The sequence below is a fragment of the Zea mays genome, chromosome 10, assembly GCF_902167145.1.
Source record: "Zea mays cultivar B73 chromosome 10, Zm-B73-REFERENCE-NAM-5.0, whole genome shotgun sequence".
NCBI lineage: Eukaryota > Viridiplantae > Streptophyta > Magnoliopsida > Poales > Poaceae > Zea > Zea mays.
The window spans coordinates 130120170-130143054 of record NC_050105.1 but is presented as its reverse complement, the minus strand read 5'-3'; the positions used below and the strand labels follow the sequence as shown (position 1 = coordinate 130143054).

At 49.8% G+C, this 22885-nt stretch overlaps 5 protein-coding genes across 6 annotated transcripts; 4 read left to right on the top strand and 1 right to left on the bottom strand.

Annotated features, from left to right (window-relative positions):
- Positions 1-1362: 1362 nt before the first annotated feature.
- Positions 1363-7461, top strand: LOC100282694 (CBF1 interacting corepressor). Its single transcript, NM_001361153.1, has 5 exons — positions 1363-1548; positions 1774-1875; positions 6499-6649; positions 6780-6826; positions 6972-7461. The coding sequence occupies exons 1-5, from the start codon at positions 1453-1455 to the stop codon at positions 7176-7178; spliced, it is 603 nt and encodes a 200-aa protein (NP_001348082.1). The 5' UTR covers positions 1363-1452; the 3' UTR covers positions 7179-7461.
- A 1110-nt stretch (positions 7462-8571) lies between these two features.
- Positions 8572-9461, top strand: LOC100382175 (uncharacterized). The gene has a single exon (NM_001174935.2). The coding sequence runs from the start codon at positions 8676-8678 to the stop codon at positions 9249-9251; it is 576 nt and encodes a 191-aa protein (NP_001168406.2). The 5' UTR covers positions 8572-8675; the 3' UTR covers positions 9252-9461.
- Positions 9462-11060: 1599 nt separating this feature from the next.
- On the top strand, positions 11061-14589 carry LOC100194367 (uncharacterized). 2 transcript variants are annotated; one of them, NM_001357009.1, is made up of 4 exons: positions 11061-11317; positions 11460-11721; positions 12974-13156; positions 13891-14541. In NM_001357009.1, exons 1-4 carry the CDS (start codon positions 11280-11282, stop codon positions 14284-14286), a joined length of 879 nt encoding a protein of 292 aa, NP_001343938.1. In that variant the 5' UTR covers positions 11061-11279; the 3' UTR covers positions 14287-14541. The 2 variants fall into 2 exon arrangements, with proteins under 2 accessions (NP_001343938.1, XP_008661480.1); XM_008663258.2 differs by lacking the exons at positions 11061-11317; positions 11460-11721 and adding an exon at positions 11728-12196 and having other exon boundaries at positions 13891-14589.
- A 2184-nt stretch (positions 14590-16773) lies between these two features.
- LOC109943136 (cyclin-dependent kinase 12) lies at positions 16774-17352 on the top strand. Its single transcript, XM_020545987.3, has 3 exons — positions 16774-16813; positions 16900-17013; positions 17091-17352. The coding sequence occupies exons 1-3, from the start codon at positions 16805-16807 to the stop codon at positions 17232-17234; spliced, it is 267 nt and encodes an 88-aa protein (XP_020401576.1). The 5' UTR covers positions 16774-16804; the 3' UTR covers positions 17235-17352.
- A 1277-nt stretch (positions 17353-18629) lies between these two features.
- On the bottom strand, positions 18630-19847 carry LOC100278839 (uncharacterized). Its single transcript, NM_001372490.1, has 2 exons — positions 19645-19847; positions 18630-19540 (listed from the first exon to the last, which is right to left on the bottom strand). Exons 1-2 carry the CDS (start codon positions 19698-19700, stop codon positions 18811-18813), a joined length of 786 nt encoding a protein of 261 aa, NP_001359419.1. The 5' UTR covers positions 19701-19847; the 3' UTR covers positions 18630-18810.
- Between the last annotated feature and the right edge of the window lie 3038 nt (positions 19848-22885).

Here is a 22885-nt window from a genome sequence, read left to right as displayed (position 1 = left end):
ACAACCTCTTGGACCCTAAGACTGTCTCCAGCAACGTCCTCTAAATTGCATCCCCTAAAGGAATATTCTCTGTCCTTTACAGCACACTCTAAAAGTTTACGTCCTCTATATCTTCTCAGTCTCCAACAATGTCCCCTAAAATCGGCCCTCTATAGCTACAATATTAACAGACTTTATATACTCCATTGTTTAAGAATCATATTATTTGGATTATAAATTATTTGCGTAACACAGAAAAAATGAAGGAATTGATAATATATAAACGCATATATCATTTACCGTTTCTCTTATATTTCACTTGGACTAAACGACATTAAAATGAAGGAATTAATAATTTTACTAAGCAATAACTACTAATTAGACGACACCATTAACTACTAGCTGGGAATTAGCAAATAGTAAAAAATGTAAATAGAAGCAACGTTCTATGCATAATGTGGCGGTTAAGAAATTTGTCAAACACGTGGTGTGCATCTTCCTCAAACACACTCGCTGCTGGCAGATCACCGACGTTGGCCACTGGATGGTGCCGCTCCATGCTGCCTGCACAGGCCGTTGCCGCCACCTCCTCCGCGCTCGCGCACAGGGTCGCCGATGCCCCATCCGGATCAGCTCCCGTGTCCAGCGTCGCCCTGTCTTGATCGGCTCCTCTGTGCTCCTGCGTATTGGAGGTCGGCGACGCCTTCTGGAAGAAGCCACAGACAACGACGCCGACAACCATATCTCGATCACCGGGTCCATGCTCGATCACCGGCAACTACGTCTTCTTCTACCTTCGTTGCACGGGAGTGAGGTTGTGGTGCACAACGGACGCAAGGAAAGGTTCCGAGCCAACGCGGGAGACGACGGATGGAGGGAGCACGAGAATGAACAGTTGATACAGGGCGGAAGCGAGCACGCCACGTTTAGCGAACGAAGAACACACTCTATATTATAGCGGATGCTTTAGCGTCTCCTGCTGGAGGCATAAAGGAGGACTGACTCCGCTAAATATACCGAACAGAACGGTTTACAGACCCTGGCTGGAGCCAGCCTAAATATAGTACCCATATATAAGAGTCATATCCTCGTTTGTACACTATTCCTAATTTTGTATTTCCTGAATAACATGATTTATTTTCTAATAATATGATATAGAGCTTAATTATTGGAGCTGCGAACGTTTTTTTGCACTAAACACTTTAAATCAGATTTTATTTTAATTTTGAGGACTCAAATTCTAACAGCAGTAACATCGGCAGCTGAGATTAAATCGCCTGGCTACGAGATAAAAGCCATTTCCCCATGTCCACTATCCCTCCTTATCACCAACCATCCAGTCATAACTCACGGCAGGCAGAGACGCGCACCACCAGACCAGCAGCAGAACGAAAGGGATCTCCGGTCCCCAGGCCCCGGCTCCTCCCCTTCCGATTCCAATCTGGTCTCGCCGGGCCTGGCGGCGAGGGAGAGATGGGGAAGAACCAGGCGTACAAGGCGATGCAGCGGGCGCGGTTGGGGTCCTCGTCCGGCGCGCCGGGCGCCGCCGACGCCCCCGAAGACGGCATGGTCGGTCCCCTTCCTCTCTCCTAGGAGATCTCTGTTTCCCATCTGCACTTCCGAGTTCCAGGCTCGCAATCCATCCTGATCTGATTATTTCCGCAGCCATATTACTATGCTAATTATATACGATAGAGTAGGCTTCCAGCCGCTGAGGAATTTTGGCTACCATCCCACTTTCGCTTTGGGTGAAAGATAAAGAAAAAGAACTTTGGCTAACGAGGGCCGTCGCAGACGGACGGTTCATTCCATTCTCCAGAGTGGCATGCGGCGCGCCTGGCCAGCCTTAACAAGACGCACACCCTCACCTGGGAGGAGTTCAAGAAGAAGCAGAAGGTACACCAGCACTTCATTTGCAGTCGCTTCAGTGATCTGTCGCTTACTCATGTTTACAGCTTGCTTTCGTTCCTGTACTCCAATATTTCAGGAATTCAGGTACCGACATGCTCCCGTAGAACTGACTACTGACTCACCTTTGTGTTGTGTTCCTGATACTAGCTTGCTCACCGAATGTTATGCCCAAATTTGCTCATGCTAGTTTATGTTCTGATAATGTTTATTGCCTTTCTAGATTACATTAGTAATTTTCTTTAGATGAAAATGCAATGCAACTGTCATAATTGGATACTTAGCATCCTGAAATTTTGCCCTGGCAGACTAGTATCGTGCTCATTTTATGTGTCGTCCACTTTGGTCACCTCACCATAATCTAATATCAGAAGCCGTTATATAAAACATTCACATCTTTTGCATGCCCTCACTCAAAATAACAGTATTCCATCTTGGTTTTGATGTTTTTGCTTGGGTGATTCATATGTTGACTATTGAGTCACTCGTAAGTAGTAAGTCCCAACCGTAATGTCTTTATAGACGAACCTTAGTAGCAGCGTGGAACGTGGGAAGAGACGTGGGGAAGAAGAAGAACAGAGGAAGCAGCCGAAGTGGCGGCATAGAGTATTTTTCTTATCTTGCATAATTCTCATACATCTCCAGTATTCCCTTTTTATACGCTATATGCTGTTACAAGGCCCATCAAACAGCCCACATCGGCCCAACGATCCTGGTATTTGGCCTTCGGTTCCTTGGATTACGCTTCCTGCTATCACCATGCGCTTCTGCCTCCTCCACTGAATCAGCATCCACCTTCTGATTGCCAACATTCCCCCTTCCTTCAGAACCAGCTTGCCCCCAAGCTGGTGCAGCTGGAAACTGGTCTTGAAGGGCAGCAGCATCCTCCCATGTCGCCAGCTCGTCGGCCATGCCAGACCAAAGCACCTTGACCTGGGAATAAGATCTCCACCGCGCTCCACCATTCGACGCTGCAAAATCTTCATAGGCACCTGTACTGCCTGAGAATCACATGGAAGCTGAGGAATCAATGTTGAGTCACGACCAATGGCCCGTTTGAGTTGGGAGACATGAAAAACGGGATGCACAGTGCTGTTCGCTGGAAGACGCAATTTGTAAGCCACCATTCCAATACGCTCCAGAATTTGGTAAGGACCGAAAAATTTGAAGCACAACTTGTTGTTGGAACGTGTCGCAACTGACGATTGAATGTAAGGTTGTAGCTTCAAAAAGACCCATTCACCCACTGAAATTGCCTTTCGGAACGACTCTTGTCAGCTTGCTTTTTCATCCTCTGCTGAGCTCTGGACAAATGAAGCTGAATGACGCGACTCATCAGCTCACGTTCCTGTAACCAATCAGCTAACTCTGGTACTGGAACCACCACCTCTGATGAAATGCCAAAGTGTCGTGGGGCATAGCCGTATAGCACCTCAAAAGGAGTCCGTCCCAATGCTTAATGAAAAGACGTATTGTACCAGTATTCCGCCACCGATAACCACTGCGACCAACGAATTGGACAGGTGTGCACGAAACAGCAAAGAAATGTTTCCAAACATTGATTCAAGCGCTCTGTCTGGCCATCAGATTGTGGATGATACGCCGATGACATGCACAGCTTAGTGTCAGTGAGCTGAAACAAGTGTTGCCAAAAGCTGCTAGTAAAGATACGGTCTCTATCGGATACAATGTTAACAGGCAGTCCATGGAGTTTGTAGACATTGTCCAGTAAAACTTTGGCAACTTTGCTCGCAGTAAAAGGGTGAAGAAGAGGTATGAAATGGCCATATTTGGAAAACTTGTCGACCACAACGAGGATACAATTGGGCTGCAAAGATCTGGGCAAGCCTTCAATGAAGTCCAAAGAGATGGTGTGCCAAGCCTGAGGTGGAACTGCTAAGGGTTGCAGCAAGCCTGGATAACGTGCTCGATCTGGTTTGGCCTCTTGACAAATAGCACAAGACTGTACATACTCACGGACAGCTGCCTTCATACCGGGCCAATAAAACAATGACTTCAGTTTGCTATATGTTGCTGGTACTCCGGAATGTCCCCCAATGGCAGTGTCATGCACGGCTCGTATCACCTTGAGTTGCATAGATGGACTGCTTGCCAGCCATATACGTCCCTTATGACGAATGACACCTTGCTGGAGTGAAAACGGATCCAGCTGCCCCGAGTGCAAACTCAATTTGGTCAACAACTCCTTAGTGTCAGAATCCTGATCATAACTGACAACCAACTCTTGTAGTCATGCTGGTGTGCAATGAGAAACAACACAGCACTGTAACTCATCAGAACATTGTCGAGATAGAGCGTCAGCAGCGCCGTTTTCTGTTCCCTTCTTGTAAATCACCTTGTACTGCAATCCTGCTAGCTTTGTATACACCTTCTGTTGCCACATCGTATTCAGTCGTTGCTCATTCAACTGAGTCAAACTGCGATGGTCCGTGTAAATAATGAATTCAGCTAGCTGAAGATAGGATCGCCATTGAGTCACCGCCAAGAGGATAGCCATGTACTCCTTTTTGTAGGTTGACAACCCTTGATTCTTGGGACCCAAGGCCCGACTGAGAAAGGCCAACGGATGACCTTGTTGCATCAATACCGCGCCCACGCCTGTCTGACATGCATCGGTATAAATGCAAAATGGCTTGGTGAAATCAGGAAGAGCCAAGACAGGTGCTGACATCAGAGTTTGCTTCAATAATTCAAAGGCCTTTTGATGTTCTGGAGTCCAGACAAACAGTGTATGCTTTTTTAGTAAATCAAACAGTGGACGACTAATCATCCCAAAGTGGCGCACAAATTTTCTATAGAATCCTGCTAAACCCAAGAAGCTGCGTAACTCTTTAGCAGATGTGGGCGTCTTCCAATGTTCAATGGCAGTAATCTTGGCAGGGTCAGTGGCTACCCCATTTGCACTGATGATATGCCCCAGGTATGCAATTTGATTTTGAGCAAGTTCACACTTAGAGAGTTTAACTTTCCACTGATCCCTCAACAAGAGTTGTAGGACCTGCTGCAAATGACGTACATGGTCCTCGAAGGTTTGACTATAGATCAAGATGTCATCAAAGAAAACCAAAACACACTTTCGAAGGACAGATTTGAGTGTATCATTCATCGCCCCCAAAAAGGTGTTAGGTGCTCCAGTTAGTCCAAATGCCATGACTCTAAATTCATAGTGACCAATATGAGTCTGGAAGGCCGTTTTGTATTCTTCCCCAGCTTGTAGCAAGATCTGATGGTAGCCTGCCTTCAAATCCAATTTGCTAAACCACCTTGCATGAGCTAGTTCATCCATTAATTGGTCGAACACAGGCACAGGGTACTTGCTCTTGATTGTCAAGGCATTCAAATATCTATAGTCAACACAGAATCTCCAAGTATTATCCTTCTTCTTGACTAACAAAACAGGAGAAGCAAAGGCACTTGTGCTTTTCTGTATCACTCCTTGATGTAACATGTCAGCCACTTGCTTTTCTATCTCATCCTTCAATCTTGGGGGGTATCTGTATGGTTTAACATTCACAGGTTGCGCCCCAGGCACCAGAGGAATTTGGTGGTCACACTCTCTTAGGGGGCAGCCCAACAGGATCCTCAAACACAGATGCGTACTGTAATAATAACGATTGAATCTGTGGAGGGTAATTTGGCTGGGAATGCTGCTGAATTTCTGAGTCTAGAGACCATAATTCCACAACTGTACCATTTGGTATTGTCTGGGACTGACCATACAAGACTATGCTTGAACCCTTGTAAGGAATAGCCAACCATTTCTGCGCCCAATCCACACGCATAGGGCTAAACCTGGACAACCAATCCATACCAACAACCATATCATAACTGGGCAGTGGCAAAAAGAGCAGATCTGATATAAACTCATATTTCTGAATCTGCCAATGGGCCTGCAGCAACTGATGTTGACCCGCAACAATTGTGCCATTGGCGACTTGCACGTGTCGAGGAGAAAAGATTGTCTGAACCCCAGAGAGCAATGGAATGAACTTGTCATTGACAAATGTGTGTGTGCTACCACTATCCAGTAAAATATTTAGAGGTTGCTGTTGTATGCTTCCTTGCAGTTTCAGGGTCTGATGGCAAGATGTTAGCAGCGTGGAACGTGGGAAGAGACGTGGGGAAGAAGAAGAACAGAGGAAGCAGCCGAAGTGGCGGCGTAGAATATTTTTCTTATCTTGCATAATTCTCATACATCTCCAGTATTCCCTTTTTATACGCTATATGCTGTTACAAGGCCCATCAAACAGCCCACATCGGCCCAACGATCCTGGTATTTGGCCTTCGGTTCCTTGGATTACGCTTCCTGCTATCACCATGCGCTTCTGCCTCCTCCACTGAATCAGCATCCACCTTCTGATTGCCAACACTTAGTAATTCCAAACAGGGCCTTTTTAGCATTTTCAGGTTCTCGGTTTTATTTTGTAACAGATTCCAGGTTTCCAGCACTCAGTACCACTATTTGGATAAGCATATTGTGCCTTTTAATGTTAGCAACATTTGTTGTTACTCCAAGATCTACTCTAATTGCCAACGCTTTTTTTTATAAGCAGTTCTGTAGTTATTGATGGTATTCATGTTCACTGTCAGGAAGAGGAACTGAAAAGGGGCGAGCTGGAGGCTGACAAAGACAAAATGATGAGAGAGTATAGAGCTCAACTGGATGCTGAAAGAGCTCAAAAGCTAGCAAACGGAAGAAATCACTCAAGGTCAAACTCAAAATCATCATCTTCCAAGAAAGGTAATGGGCAACCTACCAAATAAATATCTGTAATGTTAGAATCTTAGTATTTCCATCACTTGCCATTCCTCAAATATAAATATATTGCATCTATTATATGGCTCTTCTGACAAAAGAAGTTTGAAAACAGAGAGGAAGGATAAGGACGCAAAGAAAAGAAGTAAAAAGAGGAGAAAGGTATACTCTAGCTTATGACCTGCTGCCTATTTGTGAAATTGTTGTGATTTACCTAATGGAAATATATTTAGTTATGATAACTCTGTTCTAGGTACTTTGCTTACTTAAAATTTGTTTGGTGCTCTCACATTTAAATCTTTAACAGCACAAAAGTTCATCAGAGTCAAGTTCCAGCTCATCTTCAGAATCTTCAAGCAGCGACGATGAGGATAGGGGTTCAAGGAAGTCCAGATCACGGTCGAGATCAAAGAGAACAAGGAAGGAAAAGAAGAGCCGGTCAAGGTCCAAGCGCAGAGGCAGTGAAAGCGAGGAGGAAGGCCCGGTACGCCTCTCTAAATTCTTCGGGAAGTAAGGAGTAGACGCCGCTGTACCCAAGACGCCTTTTTCATTTTGAAACGTAGATTGGTGGGTTTGGATGTATCATTCAACACAAATTACTTCTGAAGGTTGAGCGAGCCGTTTACCATGGTGTTCTCAATATGATGCTCAGCTGTTAAGAGGGTCTGGTCAAGTTGTGTGGCTTCTAAAAACTTTGTAAGCAACTGGTAAGTCATTGTTAAATCGCTGTACCTTGGAGGATTTGATGCCATATATTTGAGACATTGAACTGCTATATTTATGTTAAGACTTTACATATGCAGTCAGTTGTTTCAGTTATATGCTCTTTTGCTATATTTATGTTAAGACTTTACATGCCTAGTCAGTCGTTTCCAATATGTAAATCTTCCAGCGCCTGACGTGGTGAGGAAGGTTGTTAGACCCTACTGAAACTTCCCTCTCTTTGTTACATCACTTTGCATCTTCAGAAAAGCCCTAGACATATACCCCATCAACAGCAACTCTACTATGAACCTTGGTCATCTTGTGGTGGATGGAATGTGGAACAGCGTCCTTGCCTGATCTACCTGCTCGAATACGAGAGAAATGAACATGCCAAGCAAAAACATGAAACACATCAGTATTTCTAAACCCCCCCCCCCCCCCCAAATATTAGGTAAACTGTTTGTATGTCTACAAAGGGCTTCTAGCCGAATTGGTTAGGTGGTTTGAGTAGCACTTTTCAGGTTCTAGGTTTGACTTCCTGTGGGAGCGAATTTTAGGTTGTGTTTAAAAAATCCCTCGTCTATCCCACGCCAAAGCATAGGTCTAAGGCTCAGTCCCGATCGTAGTCGTTCTCACATGGACTTTGATGCTGCTGTGTATGGGTGAGTTTTTTATTGGCTCTAGTGCATTCAAACAGAGTCATACTAATTTGATGATGCAATTATGATTCAAACATTGTACAATATAATAAAAACAATGAAATTAATAAAAGATGGCATAGTCTAAAGTTTTGAAATAGCTAGAGGATGTAAACACCTCTAAATACTCTAGTTAGCTAATCTTTAGCTTGCTAAAATTCAACTTCAGTAATTCGTCAGCTGGAGTAAATTTTAGTTGGGATGGACAGTATAAAAAGTTAATGATAAGCTTCTCTTTTGCAAATTCCGAACCTGGTCCACCAGAAGTTGTCCATCCCAACTAAAATTTACTAACTGCTGCGTGGCGTCGCGACCGACACGCGGGCCCGCAGCGCTCCAGTCCACGCCGCGCTAAAGCCTCCAACGGCCGGCTCCAATCCAAACTAGCCGTTGCCTTGCTCGGTCGGCGGTCGCCCTTGTCCCCGTCTCCTCCTCAAACGGTCGAAAGTCGAATCCAATGCCCCAAGCCCCATTTAGACCTCTCCGCCACCCACCCCGTTCCTCCTCGCCTCACTGCACACCACTGCCCTCCTCCAATCTCGTCGCGCCGGTAAAAGCCCCCACGCGCGCCTCCCGTCCGGCTCCTCCCCTCTCCGCGTCCCGGCTCCATGGGCGGCCTGTCGGTGATCGCGCCCCCCGCGCGGGACACGGCGTCGCCGCAGCACCGCCGCGCGCGCCGGGCGTTCCTCGTCTCCAACTACCTCATCCTGGGTTGCGCGTCCGGGTGCGGCTTCCTCACGCTGTCGCTCCGCCTGGTCCCCTCCGTGGACGGCTTCCTCCTCATCCTGCTCCACGCGCTCACCGTGGCCGCCGCCGTGGCCGGGTGCGCCGTCATCGCGGCGCCCGACCCGCCGCGCGGCCGCTGCTACACCGCCCACATGTCCGCCACCGCCGTCGTGTCCATCCTGCAGGGCGCCGCCGCCGTGCTCGCCTTCTCCCGCACCTCGGAGTTCCTCGCCGGCGGGCTCCGGTCGTACGTCCGCGAGGAGGACGGCGCCGTCATCCTCCGCATGGTCGGCGGGCTCGGCGTCGCCATCTTCTGCCTCGAGTGGGTCGCGCTCGCGCTCGCCTTCGTGCTCAGGTACTACGCCTACGTCGACAGGGAGTGCGGCGGCAACCCGCAGCGCCGCAGCGCCAAGGTCGGCGGCGAGGACGGCGCCGGCACCTGGCCCTTCCAGGTCTGAGGACTGGTCACACTGGCCTTGGCTGCGGGAAGGTGGAACTGAGAACCGTGTGCTCTTGGAAGGGAAATCAAGCGTCGAGTGTTGTTCTACTGGTAGAACTGTGTGTGTGGGAATGAGATGGGATGCTGTGATTCGTTTATTGGTTTATTATGTGTCTCGTATTTGTAAGGCTGTTATATCTATATAATTATTTATGTGTCTTGCGATCGAGCAGTCTGGATTCTGACGATGTCCAGCGAGTACTCCAGCCGCACGTTGAGCCTGGATTTCTGTCGAGAGAAGAGATTTGAGTTGCGCATTTGATCCGACCTTGTTTGGCCGTTCGTGGTGCGTCCTGTAATGGGGTAAAAGACCAGAAATTGGACCCTATCTGCATCTTCAATTGTATTTGGAGAGGGGAGCTGGCATCTAGTTAAGCGACTTCAGCTGTTATACATGGGCCCTTTTTTCAGTGAGCTTCCAAACATTCGAATTTGTAGTCGTAAGTTGGAGCCTGGAGCCCTCTTTTCTCAAAATCATTATTTTTCCAATAGAGATAACTCTCTGGTTTTCTGCAGTGACACTTGGACACCGATGAGATAACTCTCCATCTGCTTCTGGGACGTCGGAAGGACGCAAAATTTCACTCTTCACTCCAAGTCCAAGCCTTAGTTTCCACTTGAATCCATGAAAGCAACAGAGAGCGCGCCGAAACATCTGCATTATTGCCGGCCCAGAGTCTTGTAGTACCGAGAACTCCAGTGATCTCCACGCGCTTCCTCGAGGAAAACCGAACCCCCAATTATGGCAAGCTTTGACGATTTACGGCGGGTTACGTGCGGGGCATGACGCGCACGCCAAGTTGCTGCTCCGGGGCTCGGAGGTGGACCGAGCCACACGCACCCGAGCGAGACCGCCACCTGTTTGGGATCACGGAACGCGGTCGCCTTCAGACCTGGAAGATGGGTGGAAGCTAACCGGATCGATCACACGTACGTACGCATGCATCCTCGGCAGGGCTAGCTCCGGGCGGCAGGAACCCTCAGGCCGGTGTTGTTGTTATTGGCACAAGCAGAAAGCTGTGCCTGTGCCTGCCTGGTTAGGCAAAGGCTTTTCAGCTGATCGGGTCGGGTCAGGTGTCGTTGAGCTGCTCCACGACGGTCGCATTTTCGTATGTAATATATACCGAGGTCGCCAGACTCATGGTCGGTGTTGTCAGTTGTCACTAAACAATGCCATCTCCGTCCATCCTCGGCGGCTAGTAGTGCAGAGCGCTACTGCAAGTAGATTGGAAAACGTACAAAATAGTGACCACCGAACGTTCTAAATTCTAATGCTGGCGAGTGACGGTGAGCTGCACTTACCGATAGGAGGAAGAAAAATACATAGATAGAACAAAAAATAGTTATTTCAAACAAACCATCCACACTGCAAATATGCTGTGCCGTTATTTCAAACAAACCATCCAGGCATCCACACTGCAAATATGCTGTGCCGTTATTTCAAACAAACCATCTCGATCGAGCCAGGAGAACGAGGCCTGTAGCCAGTTAGCAGCGGCCGTCTTGCCATCGCCACTCTCAGCCCGCCGCCAGATCTCCTCCTCACCCGCACCCCACCGCGCCTTATCACTGGTTTGTTTGCAGTTGCAGGCGTGACAGGACGACCGGGGAGGGCAGGCAGGCAGGATCAGTTCATCGGCGGACTCTGGCGGCTGGCGCGCGCCGTGGGCGTACCTACCTACGGCCTGAGGGTTGAAACGCTGAATGATCTTGGCTGCTTGTCGTTGTCGCTCGGCAACTCGTGTGCACTAAAGTCTGAACCGGTCGACTAGTCTGACTGAGCCGCTCTTGCCCGTCCGTGCTGCGCTGAGGTCGTCTCACTCGGAGGCGCCAGCGCGCGCGCGCGCGTCGTGTATAAATACGTGCCCGCGTCTCACTGTTGCCTCGCTCGCACGGTGTCCTCCTCCCGCTACCGGCAGGCCACCCCCATACGCCTCGTTCGTCTCCTCCTCAACCGCAGGTCAGCAGCGCCCGAGCTCTGCGTGCGATGGACTACTCGGGCACCAAGGAGTCGCCTCCCTCCGGGTAACCAACAACCTTCTCCCTCCCCCCTCGTCTCTCGCCCAGAGCGCGCGGCGTGCGTGTCTCGGCGCGCGCGTGCGTGCATCGACTAACGGGGTCTGCCTGGCTCGGGTGCCTACGCCTACGGCTACGCGCGCGCACGCAGGGCTTGGTGGTCGAGGGAGACGGTGGCCGTGGTGACCGGCGCGAACCGCGGCATCGGCCACGCGCTCGCCGCGCGCCTGGCCGAGCACGGCCTCACCGTGGTGCTCACCGCGCGGGACGGCGAGCGCGGGGAGGCCGCCGCGGCCCCGCTCCTCGCGCGCGGGCTCGCCGTCGTCTTCCGCAGGCTCGACGTCTCCGACGCCGCCTCCGTCGCCGAGTTCGCCGCCTGGCTCCGCGACGCCGTCGGGGGCCTCGACATCCTGGTAAATTAAGGCGTAAAGCCCCCCCTCTCGTGCTCGTGACCCGCTGCTTATGTTCGGATGGAACGGAACGTAGGGATTTCGCGATAGCTTTCTGATGAAATTTCAGTCTCCGCTCCCCGGCTCTCCAAAACGGCTTCATTTGTGCTCAGTTCACCGTACAGCCGGCACGCGCGTCCACTGGCCCGTCGATACGTGTCGCAGCCCATTAACAGATGTGCAGCACGCAGCAGCATTATTGCCTGCGCCTCCCCCGCAGCAGCGAACGACGCCCCCACGCTCTCCTGGCCCGCCGCGCACGCCGGCGACCAGACGAATCAAAGCGTCGCGTCGGTCCAACGGGTGGCAAGCAACCGCGCTCGGTCAAGTGGTACTACAAAGACTTTTAAGTTTTACACCACTCGTCGGTCGCCTCACCTCCCGCCGGACAGCGCCGGCGCCGGCGGGGGATACCTGGACCGTGACGACTGACGAGGAGGTCAGTTGCCGACTTGCCGTCATTAAGGTAGCTGGTGCAGTACACGCCTAGTTGCTTTGCTTGCGATTGGCTCCGGAGACCAAACTGGGTGGGTACTCAACCACGACAGATCTGGAGAAATCGTACAGGGTTTCCATTCATTCCCTCGTATAGCTTTTACTATTCGGCATTCAGGTTCAAGTAGCTTTCGGATAGCGACGACAATACTAGTTCTAGGCTTCTAGCAAGCAGAAATTCTTTTTTCCCTGAACAAAAGATAACAAATCATATGTTACAGAGAAAAGTAGCCAAAATCATTGGAAGCAACAGCAAGGCACGACAGGGATTACTGTTGAGCTATCGGCGTGAACAGCGTCAGGCTAGGTTCAGTCCAGTCGGTCTCTATCCGTTAGCTTAGCGCTTGTAGCCCATGGAGTTATCAGCAGATATGATCAGAGATTCAGAGAGCTTTTTTTCTTTAGGAATGATGAGAGAACCTTTTTTTTGAGCAATGGTGAGAGATCCTTTTTGTGTGTGTGGACTGTGGAATGGAATGATCAGAGAGCTTTTCACGAGTCCAGTTCAGACTCGACGCTCCGGTCCAGAGGGAAAGCCGCCGTCGTGCATTACCAACACACCAGTCAGTGGCCGCCAGTGCTGCTGTAGCCAATTGTTTGCTCAGACACTTGAAAGCAACAATGAAAGAGGGTTTTTTTTTTCGGTGGCCGGACTTTCCAGTGTCGCTGAAATCAGGTTTACCTTTATTTTTTTTCTTGTTCGTTGCTGCTGCTGCTGCAGGTGAACAACGCCGCCGTGTCGTTCAACGAGATCGACACCAACTCGGTGGAGCACGCCGAGACTGTCCTCAGGACCAACTTCTACGGGGCCAAGATGCTCACCGAAGCGCTCCTGCCGCTGTTCCGGCAGTCGTCGGCGACCAGCAGGATCCTCAACATCAGCTCGCAGCTGGGCCTTCTCAACGTAAGTCTCTTCACTGTCTGCAGTGTTTCTTCAGATGAGGTAGCAACCCTCTCATACTACTAATTTGGTTCGAAAATAGATACTGTAATTAGCTTAGTTGATGACTTGATGTGATAGAGGGATTCATTGCATGTAGCTATGTGTGCTTTGTCGTGCCTCACTAGGTAAAACTAATTGGAGATAGAGACACGAACACATTTTCGTACTCTGTCCTTATCCCGAGCTAACGTTTTTATATGTTCATGCGCTCTCCGATTTGATGAATGTTTCTTGACTCTTTTGTTGCTACTGGACTGGACTGAATTGTCTGTATTTATTTTATCGAACACCGCATATGAATACAAATGAGAAAATAACAGCAGACTCAGCTAGTTAAAAACAAGGGACGATGATCTTGATGTGTGAATCCACGAGACAACCTTGGAGCATGTCACATCGGAATGCATTATCCTGCCAGTAGCTACTCTTTACATTGTTCACACTCCATACTCAAGATGATGCGACGTGTGCCATTTCAATTTCAGAAAAAAACCAGAGCCGCTATCTTTTTGTTACTGCAGCCGTTCTAAACTACAAGTTGTTTTATTTTATTGAAATAGAGCACAAGGTGACGAACAGAGTACAATAGGTCACAAAAATTGTTACTAGGGTCTGGGGGACAACATATAATGCACCGTGAAAATTTGGCGGAGCCTTTTGGTTTCACGGATTTATGTGAATGAATCCATATGCAGAAGGTGGGCGACCCGTCGCTGAAGGCACTGCTCCTGGACGAGGAGCGGCTGACGGAGGCGGGGATAGAGGCGATGGTGTCGCGGTTCCTGGCGCAGGTGAAGGACGGGACGTGGGGCGAGCAGGGGTGGCCCAAGGTGTGGACGGACTACTCCGTCTCCAAGCTGGCCCTGAACGCCTACTCCCGGCTGCTGGCGCGGCGGCTGGAGGCGCGCGGCGTGAGCGTGAACTGCTTCTGCCCCGGGTTCACGCGCACGGACATGACCAGGGGCTGGGGGAAGCGCACCGCCGGCGAGGCGGCCGACGTCGGGGCGCGGCTCGCGCTGCTGCCGCCCACCGAGCTCCCCACGGGGACCTTCTTCAAGTGGCGCACGCCGCAGCTATACTCTAAGCTGTGACTGGCTCTGGGCTCTGGCTGGCTGGCTAGCTGAGCTGTCGTCCGTCGGCCGGGGCGTACAGCATTTCGGTCCGGCGGTGTAGGCGTGTAGCCGCTCCTCCTATTCCTCCTGCTGAATAGTACTAGCAAGTATCAACAACGTGTGCAGAGAAGTCGGTAACCGGAGTGTCGATCTGCCAAGGTGCTTTGGTTGAACACTGGCTCAGCCCGTTTGTGACTCTCAGCTATGTGTACAATGTGCGCTTATATCTGTCTTAAGATTTAGGCCAACTTCTGAGCACTGGTTGAATGGCTGTTCCTTACAGTTCTGTCCGTTCACAAGTATGTTCCTTGTCCAAAAGTAGAGATGGCAATGGGTAAATACCCACCGGGTATTAGTACCCCATACCCATACCTACAACACAAAAATAACCCCACCGGGTTACCCATATACACTGGCGGGTATGGATTTACCCCCATACCCATACCCATGTGGGTATGGGTCACCCATCGGGTCACCCATACCCACAAAAATTAAACAACTATCAAAATATTATACTATACAAATGTCAAGTATATCCATATAAATACCATTACACAATTTTCTAGCATCATTTAACCATCCATTCAACACACCAAAGATAATTGGATAAAGTAGTAACACTATGATAGTACTACATAGCATATTACATGTTCCATTACATGGTCATTAAATTGTTGTTAAATAGTAAAAAAGTTGGATGACTAAAGTCCAAGTTCATGATTCGGATAAGTTTATATTGGGTATTTTATACCCACGGGTTAGCGGGTACGGGTGAAGGCAGAACGTTCTAATACCCGTTTACCCATTGGGTGAAGATTTTTGCCCAATAACAGACCCACGGGTAGAATATTTAGCCCACATACATACCCTAATGGAGTAAATACCCATCGGGTATCGGGTCGCGGGTACCCATTGCCATCTCTATCCAAAAGACCAAAATAGAGCAGGAAATGGGGGCGTCGGCCCAAACTCCCATAGCCTATATATGTAGTAATGTAGGCAGGAGGATCGGATGCCATGAGAAGACCAGGTATAGTATCGGCCCAGACAAGGAGTTTGGGGGTGATCTGGGCCTGGTCCTGGGCCTGATCCTCTCTCTATTCGACCCACAAGGTAACATTACAAAAGTCCTCTCTCTTTTTTTTCTAAACAAAAAAAGGGGTGGAAGGACTGATAGTCCGATATACCATGTAGGAGTAGAATGCTACTACATATAAATATAAATTTTTGTTTTTTTTCTGGCAGGAGCTATAGGGATTGTTAATTGTTGCTATGACTAGCCCAAGGTTAGTAGTTTATTTGATAGTGGCACGCTAACACAGTGTAATCAGAAGATGCTTTTGCGTATTCTGATAACACAGTCTAACACCCTCGTTCGTCTCACACGCTTATTTAACACAGCATTGTCTTGTAGCACGACCTTTCTCTAGTGGCTGGCCTGGCCCTGGCCCTGGCCCTGGCCGCCGCAACTGCCAACCGAGATTTTGTCGAGCAGCGGGTGCAGGACGCCCTGATTCCGGGCTCGATCAAAATTAAGGAGGTGTTTGGTTACACCCCGCTAAAATTTAGCCTCTATCTCATCGAATGTTTGAACCTCCGTTCCGGATATTAAATGTAGTCGGATTATAAAACTAATTTGTCAGCCGAAGTTTAAAAAACGAGACGAATCTAGTCCAGTTGGTTGGATCTATATTTCATACTCCTATTTAAAAGTCAAACGCTTGATATGACTCGAGCTAAACTTTAGCAGCCCTCTAAGCCCACGGGCGGCCGCGGAGTGCGATCCTGCGCCTACTACCACAGTACCACGCCACGCATTGTGATTCCCAAAAGCCAAAAGGTGCAGTCTCCGGAGGGGGGAGCCCACTCGAGCTCGAGGTGACGCAGGTCAGGTTGGACGGCAAAGGTTGTGGGCCATGTCGGTGAGGCGGTCTCGATCCATGGCACAGTGCCACAGTGACAGTTTTCTGCTGCCTGCTGCCTGCTGCCCATCAGAGAATCAGAGCGTGCTTCTTTCGCTTTTCCAGCCCAAAAGACGACGGGGGACATCGATCAGCCTTGAACGCCTACTTGTTTTTTTTTTTAAAAAAAGATTAGCCGGTAGGACTATTATCTGCATGAAGATTGACGAACACCGATGTTGGGTACATATCGTTTCCAGAACAAACCCTGCACATCCGCACTACAGGAAAACGACCAGTTTCCAACGGCCTGCACTGTTTCCGACGGTTCCTAGGGTACCGTCGGAAATAGGACTATTTCCGACGGCCAACAGCCAGCCGTCGGAAATAAGGAGAGTCTCTAACGTCCGTTACCCCGCGCACGCACGCACACAACGCACACGCACCCACGCGTCCGCCACCGCACGCACAGCGCGCCGCCGCAGCCCGCACATCGCGCCGCCGCAGCCCGGGGGGCTCGCCAGAGCCGCCGCCGGTCGGGGGGCTCGCCGGCGCCAGCAGAGTACTGGGCTGCTCAATTTGCACGACAGCAGGAGATGATGCAGGTAATTAGATCCTCGTGAGCCTCTACTATAATTGGAGCACATATTTTCTAATATATCCTCGTAACATAGCTTTCAATTTTTTTCAGCAAATAGCACTAGGGCAACGTCCAGATTTTTCAGCGATGACTATGCCACCTCCTCCACCTATCCCGCAGTTTGTACCGACTCCACAATTTAGTTGGCCCACACCTGCACCTCAGGTTATATTACTTGACTTTTTCTTTTGACGTTGCATAACAAGAATTTAACTACTAACACATTTTTTTGAATGTTGTAGGTCCCTCCAGGAAACTTGCTAACTCCGGGAAATGAGGACTCTGAAGATGCGGTCGCTTCTTTTGTGGACGGTCTTCTAAACAGTGGAGGAGCTAGCGGATCAAATCAACCACATCCATTTGATCAACCTCCTCCATTTGAGTAGCCTGTCTGCTTGTGTGTTTCTCGTACTATGGACTTGTGAACTTGTGGTATTGGGAACTTGTGTTATTGTGAACTTGTGAACATTGTGAATTTGTGAACATTGTGAACTTGTGCTTTAACTTGTGAACTTGTGTTATTGTGTGTTTCATGTGGTATTGTATGTGATTCTGGATGAAAACTGGATATTATGTGCAGATTGAATTTGTGTGATTGTTTGTAAAACAAAAAGCAGGCAAATTCTGTTTCTCTGTTTTTTAATTACTTCCGACGGCCGCTTATTTCCGACGGGGCCGTCGGAACTAAGCTGTGACGGCGTCAGGCGCCGGCGGCCGGCCGTCTGCGGGGCCCACCTCGCTTTATTTCCGACGGCGCCACCCTGGCCGTCGGAAATAAGTTTACTTCCGACGGCCCCGTCGGAAACGCTGACACTTCCGACTGGGTATCCGCTACGGCGTTACTTCCGACGGGACCCGTCTTAAGCCTACTTCCGACGGTTCAGGACTTATTTCCGACGGTTTAGGCCGTCGGAAACTGGGCATTTTCCTGTAGTGCCGTGAGTCCGTCTTCGCTCTTGTTGCCCGGGGACGCGCTCTAGTGGGCACTGTTCCGTGACGTCCGCCGCTGAAGAATACAGTCATACAGTGAGGCTCTGCCATGGACATGGACGCATGCATGGATGGTGCAAACTGCAGAGATAAGCCCCGGAGATGTATACATTCTGACGACGCCTGTCATTCTGTCAAGGCCTCAGTGGTCACCTTGCGTTCGGAGGAAATGGCACTACGCTATAAAGTTGCGTTGCCGTGTGAGGGCGGACGGGAGCATGGGCCGTGCAGATGCGAGCTCTGCGTGGAATGGAATGGAACGAAGAGCGTCGCGTACACCATGCCGTTTGCCAACATGCGTTCAGCGCTGGTGCGTGAACGGGGCCATGAAGGCTGTGACGGGATGTTCGTTTGATTTGGGTCGACCGTTCGCTCCTTAACTGTGCCACTGCGTACACGCACGCACAGCCGCACTGCGCTGCCGTACCGTACCCCCAACGCCAACGGACCATCTCGGCCGGCTCACACCGGCCGCGTCGCGCATTTACCACCTCTCCAAGGCCACTAGAAGGCCCAGGATCCCCTCACTGGCTTGTGGGCTCGTATGCTTGAGCCTCTGGTCGGCTCGCGGCTAGCCGTTACGCCGGTTGCTGGCCGCTCATTTACTCCGCCGATCGTCTGGTGCCGGCGTGCCGCACGGCGAGATGGCAGTCATGGCACCGAGGCCCCGTCGGGGATCCGCGGACGGGACCAACCGCTGCCCCGGCGGCCGGCGCCCGCAACCCGGGCCGCCACTCGCCAGAGAACGAAACGAAGCGGTCGGCGGCGGCAGGCGGCTTGCCAGAGACGGGACAACAAGAGGCTAGTACAGTTCTGTTAAAAAAAACTGGGCGATTCTCCTCCTTCTCCCAGTCGCATCGCAGCGCACGACAGCAGCAGCAGAAGAGGAAAACGACAGAGGAAAAAACAGAGGCGACGGCGAGCCGATCGAGAGCACACAGGACAGGGGGAAAAAAAGCTCCGCAGTCAGTCCTACGCTACAGCAGCAGCTGCCACGCGATTGTCCGTTCCCCTCCCAGTTCCAGGCGCTGCTTCCTCCTCCTCGGCCTCCGCCTCCGACTCCGCCAGCGCCATCCGGCGGAGTGGGCTGGGGCCGAGGCGCCGGCGCTTGGAGGCCGCGGCGTGGCGCCGCCGGACGACCTCCATCTCGTTGCGCCGCCGCGTGGCCTCCTCGTCCACCACGAACCGCCGCATCAGGACGTCGTCCGTCAGCGACTTGCCGCGGAACACGCGCCGCGCGCCCTCACCGCCTCTGCTCCCCGCGGGGAGAGGAGGCAGCGGCGGCGGCGCCGACGCCGGCGCCACCAGCGGGCTCACGCCGGTGCCGGCGCCGCACCCGGACGCTGACGCCGACGACGCGCGCGGGTAGCTGTAGCTCCGGCGCGGCGCGGCGCCGTCGGCCGGGAAGCAGTAGAGCGACTCGCTGTTGTACGAGGAGATGGGCGCGCACAGGCACACCCGCGTGAACGACGCCGCCACGTTCAGCGACGAGGACTTGCGCAGCCTCCCCCCCGGTGGCGCCGCGCCCTTGTTGCCCGAGGCGGCGGCTGTCACCCCCGACGCCGCCGCGGCCTTCGTCGTTGGAGGCGCCGCCGGCTGCTGCTTCCAGACCAGGAGGAGCACCTCCACCGCGCGCTGGTACCACCGGGACTTCTTGGACGACGACAGCCCGCCACCTGACGATCTCGCGCCGCCGTCTTTTCTGCATGCACGGCGCAGGGCATCTGTCACGTCAGTCGATACGAAATTCTCGTCGCGAGCGGTGGTGACGACCACGGCGGCGTGCAGCGCGGGCCGGGAATGTACCTTGGCTGCTGCGTGTTCTTTGCCATTTTTTGCATCAAGAGGGAGTGGAGAAACATCTCCGGGCTGCCGCGGACCAGTGGGCGTTGGGATCAGAGACAGGAACCAGGATCGGGCTGAGAGGAGACGTGAGGTCACGTCAGGATGTCACTACATTCCCTCGTCCCTGTGGGGATAAGTCAAGTGAGCTTCCACGGCATGGACATGAAGGATCGAGGAGGCACTGGGAGAGTTAGTTAAAGGAGGGGGAGTCCGGACTCTGGAACGTGGAGCCTTGATCGACAGGAGGAGGGCAGTTTGGTCATGTTGCTCTCCATGAACACAGGGTGTCAAAACGCGAATAAGGCTGCGTGCATGACCCTGACCCAACAAGGAGGCTTTTTTGGGGACCCTTGGAAAGCTGGATCATGCGAGCATCGAAGAGAACAAGTACTGTGTACTGCCTGCGCGTTTACGTACGTGATGCATACCCCGCTGATATATGGTTCATGAGTTGGCAGTGTATAACGCTTGATGGGTGTAACATACATGACAGTAGAACTGTAGTAGAAGGCGTATGGGCGAGAAGACACACTTGCAGACTTGCAGTCTTGTCACTCATCATTGCACTGCATAGTCACATTTGGAGACGTAATAAAGTTACTATGGCTATATAGCACGTGGTGGGTGTTTTGAGGACTTCCAGTCCAGTGTCCGATCTCTCCTCAGCATCACTTGTAAATTTGAGACTAGAATAGAAAGCGCCCTATCGGGCGCTCTGTCGGCGTGAATTAATTTATCTGAAATCAGATTTCAAAATAAAGTGTTTGTGCCTTGAAAAAAAAACTCAAACATTCAGCCAACGAAGATCAATATACAAAGTAGTAGCAACTAACTTGTTGGTATACTTACAGAAATACTTGGTTCAGATCTTTTTTTGGTGGTAACAAACGAAGGCACTGCATGTCTGCATATATGTCATTCCTCGTTAGACTTCTGCTGCTTATGTTGCTTCATGGGATCCTATCGGTATCAACTTCGTTCAATTAGGCGCCAACAATAGCGTTCTGCAGTGAGACGAGCCGAGAAGCCTTGCTGGAACTGAAGGCCATCCTAGGCTAGCTATCGAGCAGGTTGTCCTCTTAGAACAGTAGTGGTAGCCTATGCCTCTGGCCAGGTGTGACAAGCAGCTGCAGGCACGGGGGCACGATCTCAGCGCTTGATCTCAGCTCTGTCGGCCTGTGGGCACCATACCTGCGTCCAGGAGCAACTTGACATTCCTGACGAGCCTCAACCCTATCATGTGGTACATTGACAATTAAATAATCTGCAGCAATATTTCGAAAGCCCAACACTGTTACCACTGTGGCACCAGCAAAAACAGAAGAATGTAAAAGACCTTAATATTTCAAGTGAATTCCGAGTACCTGCAATGCATTATTGCCATCGATTGCATGTAGTTGCTTCCTTCATCTATCTTCAACTTCCTATCCTTTAGCAGCCCGCTCTCTACGTGTAAACACATTACTTGTTGGATTGAACAAAAAATATCAAGAATAGAAGATCGGTAAAGAAGATCATTAGTAATAACCTAATTAGGCTACTGAGGCTATACATTTATTTAGAATAATTATGTTACCTCATTAGGCTAACCCATTCGAACTACACCATTGGCCAATGAACTCACATATTACCAGAATTAGCAGTTACCACTAAATGTGTCCACTGCAACACTAAATTTGGGAACAATCCACAGTGATACTAACCTTGTTCACTTGCTCTGTTTCATGGAATTCCACCCTCTTGCCTCGAGCATTGCTTCGACCATTTGTGTCCTGCACCCAAACCAAAATGCAAAAGTAGAAGTGATTGAGATTAGTTTAAAGCCTCGGGTGGTAGCAGCCGATGTCCTGAAGGCTCAACATTTCACTTACTATGTATAGATATCAGAGTAGAATTTCAAAACCAAAGAAACAAACATAGTAGATTACAACCCATACCGTGGATGTAATAACAGAAATCCTTTTAGGTTCCTTTTGTTTTTGTTCTTTCTCTCAGGGAGCAGACCTCCTAGATAAACCAAGCCAGAATGGGGAACTAAAATCAGCACCATAAACACAAATCATTAGATGCCACAGTGCAACTGGTTGTTTGGATGCACCCTAGGTTAACCCAATAGCACATGATATACTTTGAAGGAAACCTAAAGCTGAGACCACTTTTTATCTATCCATTTATTAGCTATTTCCTCATTTAGTGTATTTGTAATAAAAAACTAACATGTTTAACTCATATGCTTTGTTTTTCCTCTGCATATATGTAACACATGCATGTGTCCTCCTTTTGCCTGAGGGGTGATCGGTTACTATTGGGGGTTATTTATATTCACTGAGAGCTCAAGCACTGCAGTGCATTTTGCGTTCATACACATCTTTACTTCAATATAAAATAACCCTTACCTCACCAGGATGAACTATAGTCTTTACTTCTTTACAAAAGGTGACCATGCTTCCTCATTGAACTGCATGTAGAATAACAGTTTGTTATCTGGTTCACACTTATGTGGCTATCAAGAGCTTGCAAGGACAATCCAGTTTACACAGGATCTTTGCTGGATTTGCTATTTATGATACTTTCGAATTGGATACATATTTCACATGTAACATGGTTTTTTGTAACTTGAAATACACAGGTTGTGAGCTTATCGCAAGCAACTTAACTCTTTTATCTACGACAAGAACAAAGTAGTTATGGCTCAAATAATACATGATGTCAAGAGGAACTTACTGCATATGGCATCTAGTTCTGTTTCACATTTCATATATAAGAAAAAGTTAAATTATGAACATAAACCGGAGAGCTTTTTATTTTGTTTTCGTAGATCATAATTTGCCATTTTCCTGCATAATACTGGCATATTTCTTGTCCAAACAATCAATAAAGGACAACTTTGAAGACACTAAATTTTTACATATTGTTCATTATTATTAATAGGGTTGTTCGGACAGTCCCTACCATCGTCATAATTAACCTTCTTACCTTTCAAGGTTAAAAAAAAACTAACCCCCCAAACAAATCTTATGTTGCAAGCAACCTTTTTCATGCTATCTTGTACTGGGCACAGCTCCTTGTAACAAAGAAGGGAGGAATCGATAGCAACATCCCCCCAAACCAAAGGAGAAATCAAGCATCCATTTGTGAGTATCATTAATCCAATGTATCTAAAATGTAGCTACACGAGCATGAGGGATCACATTACAAGATA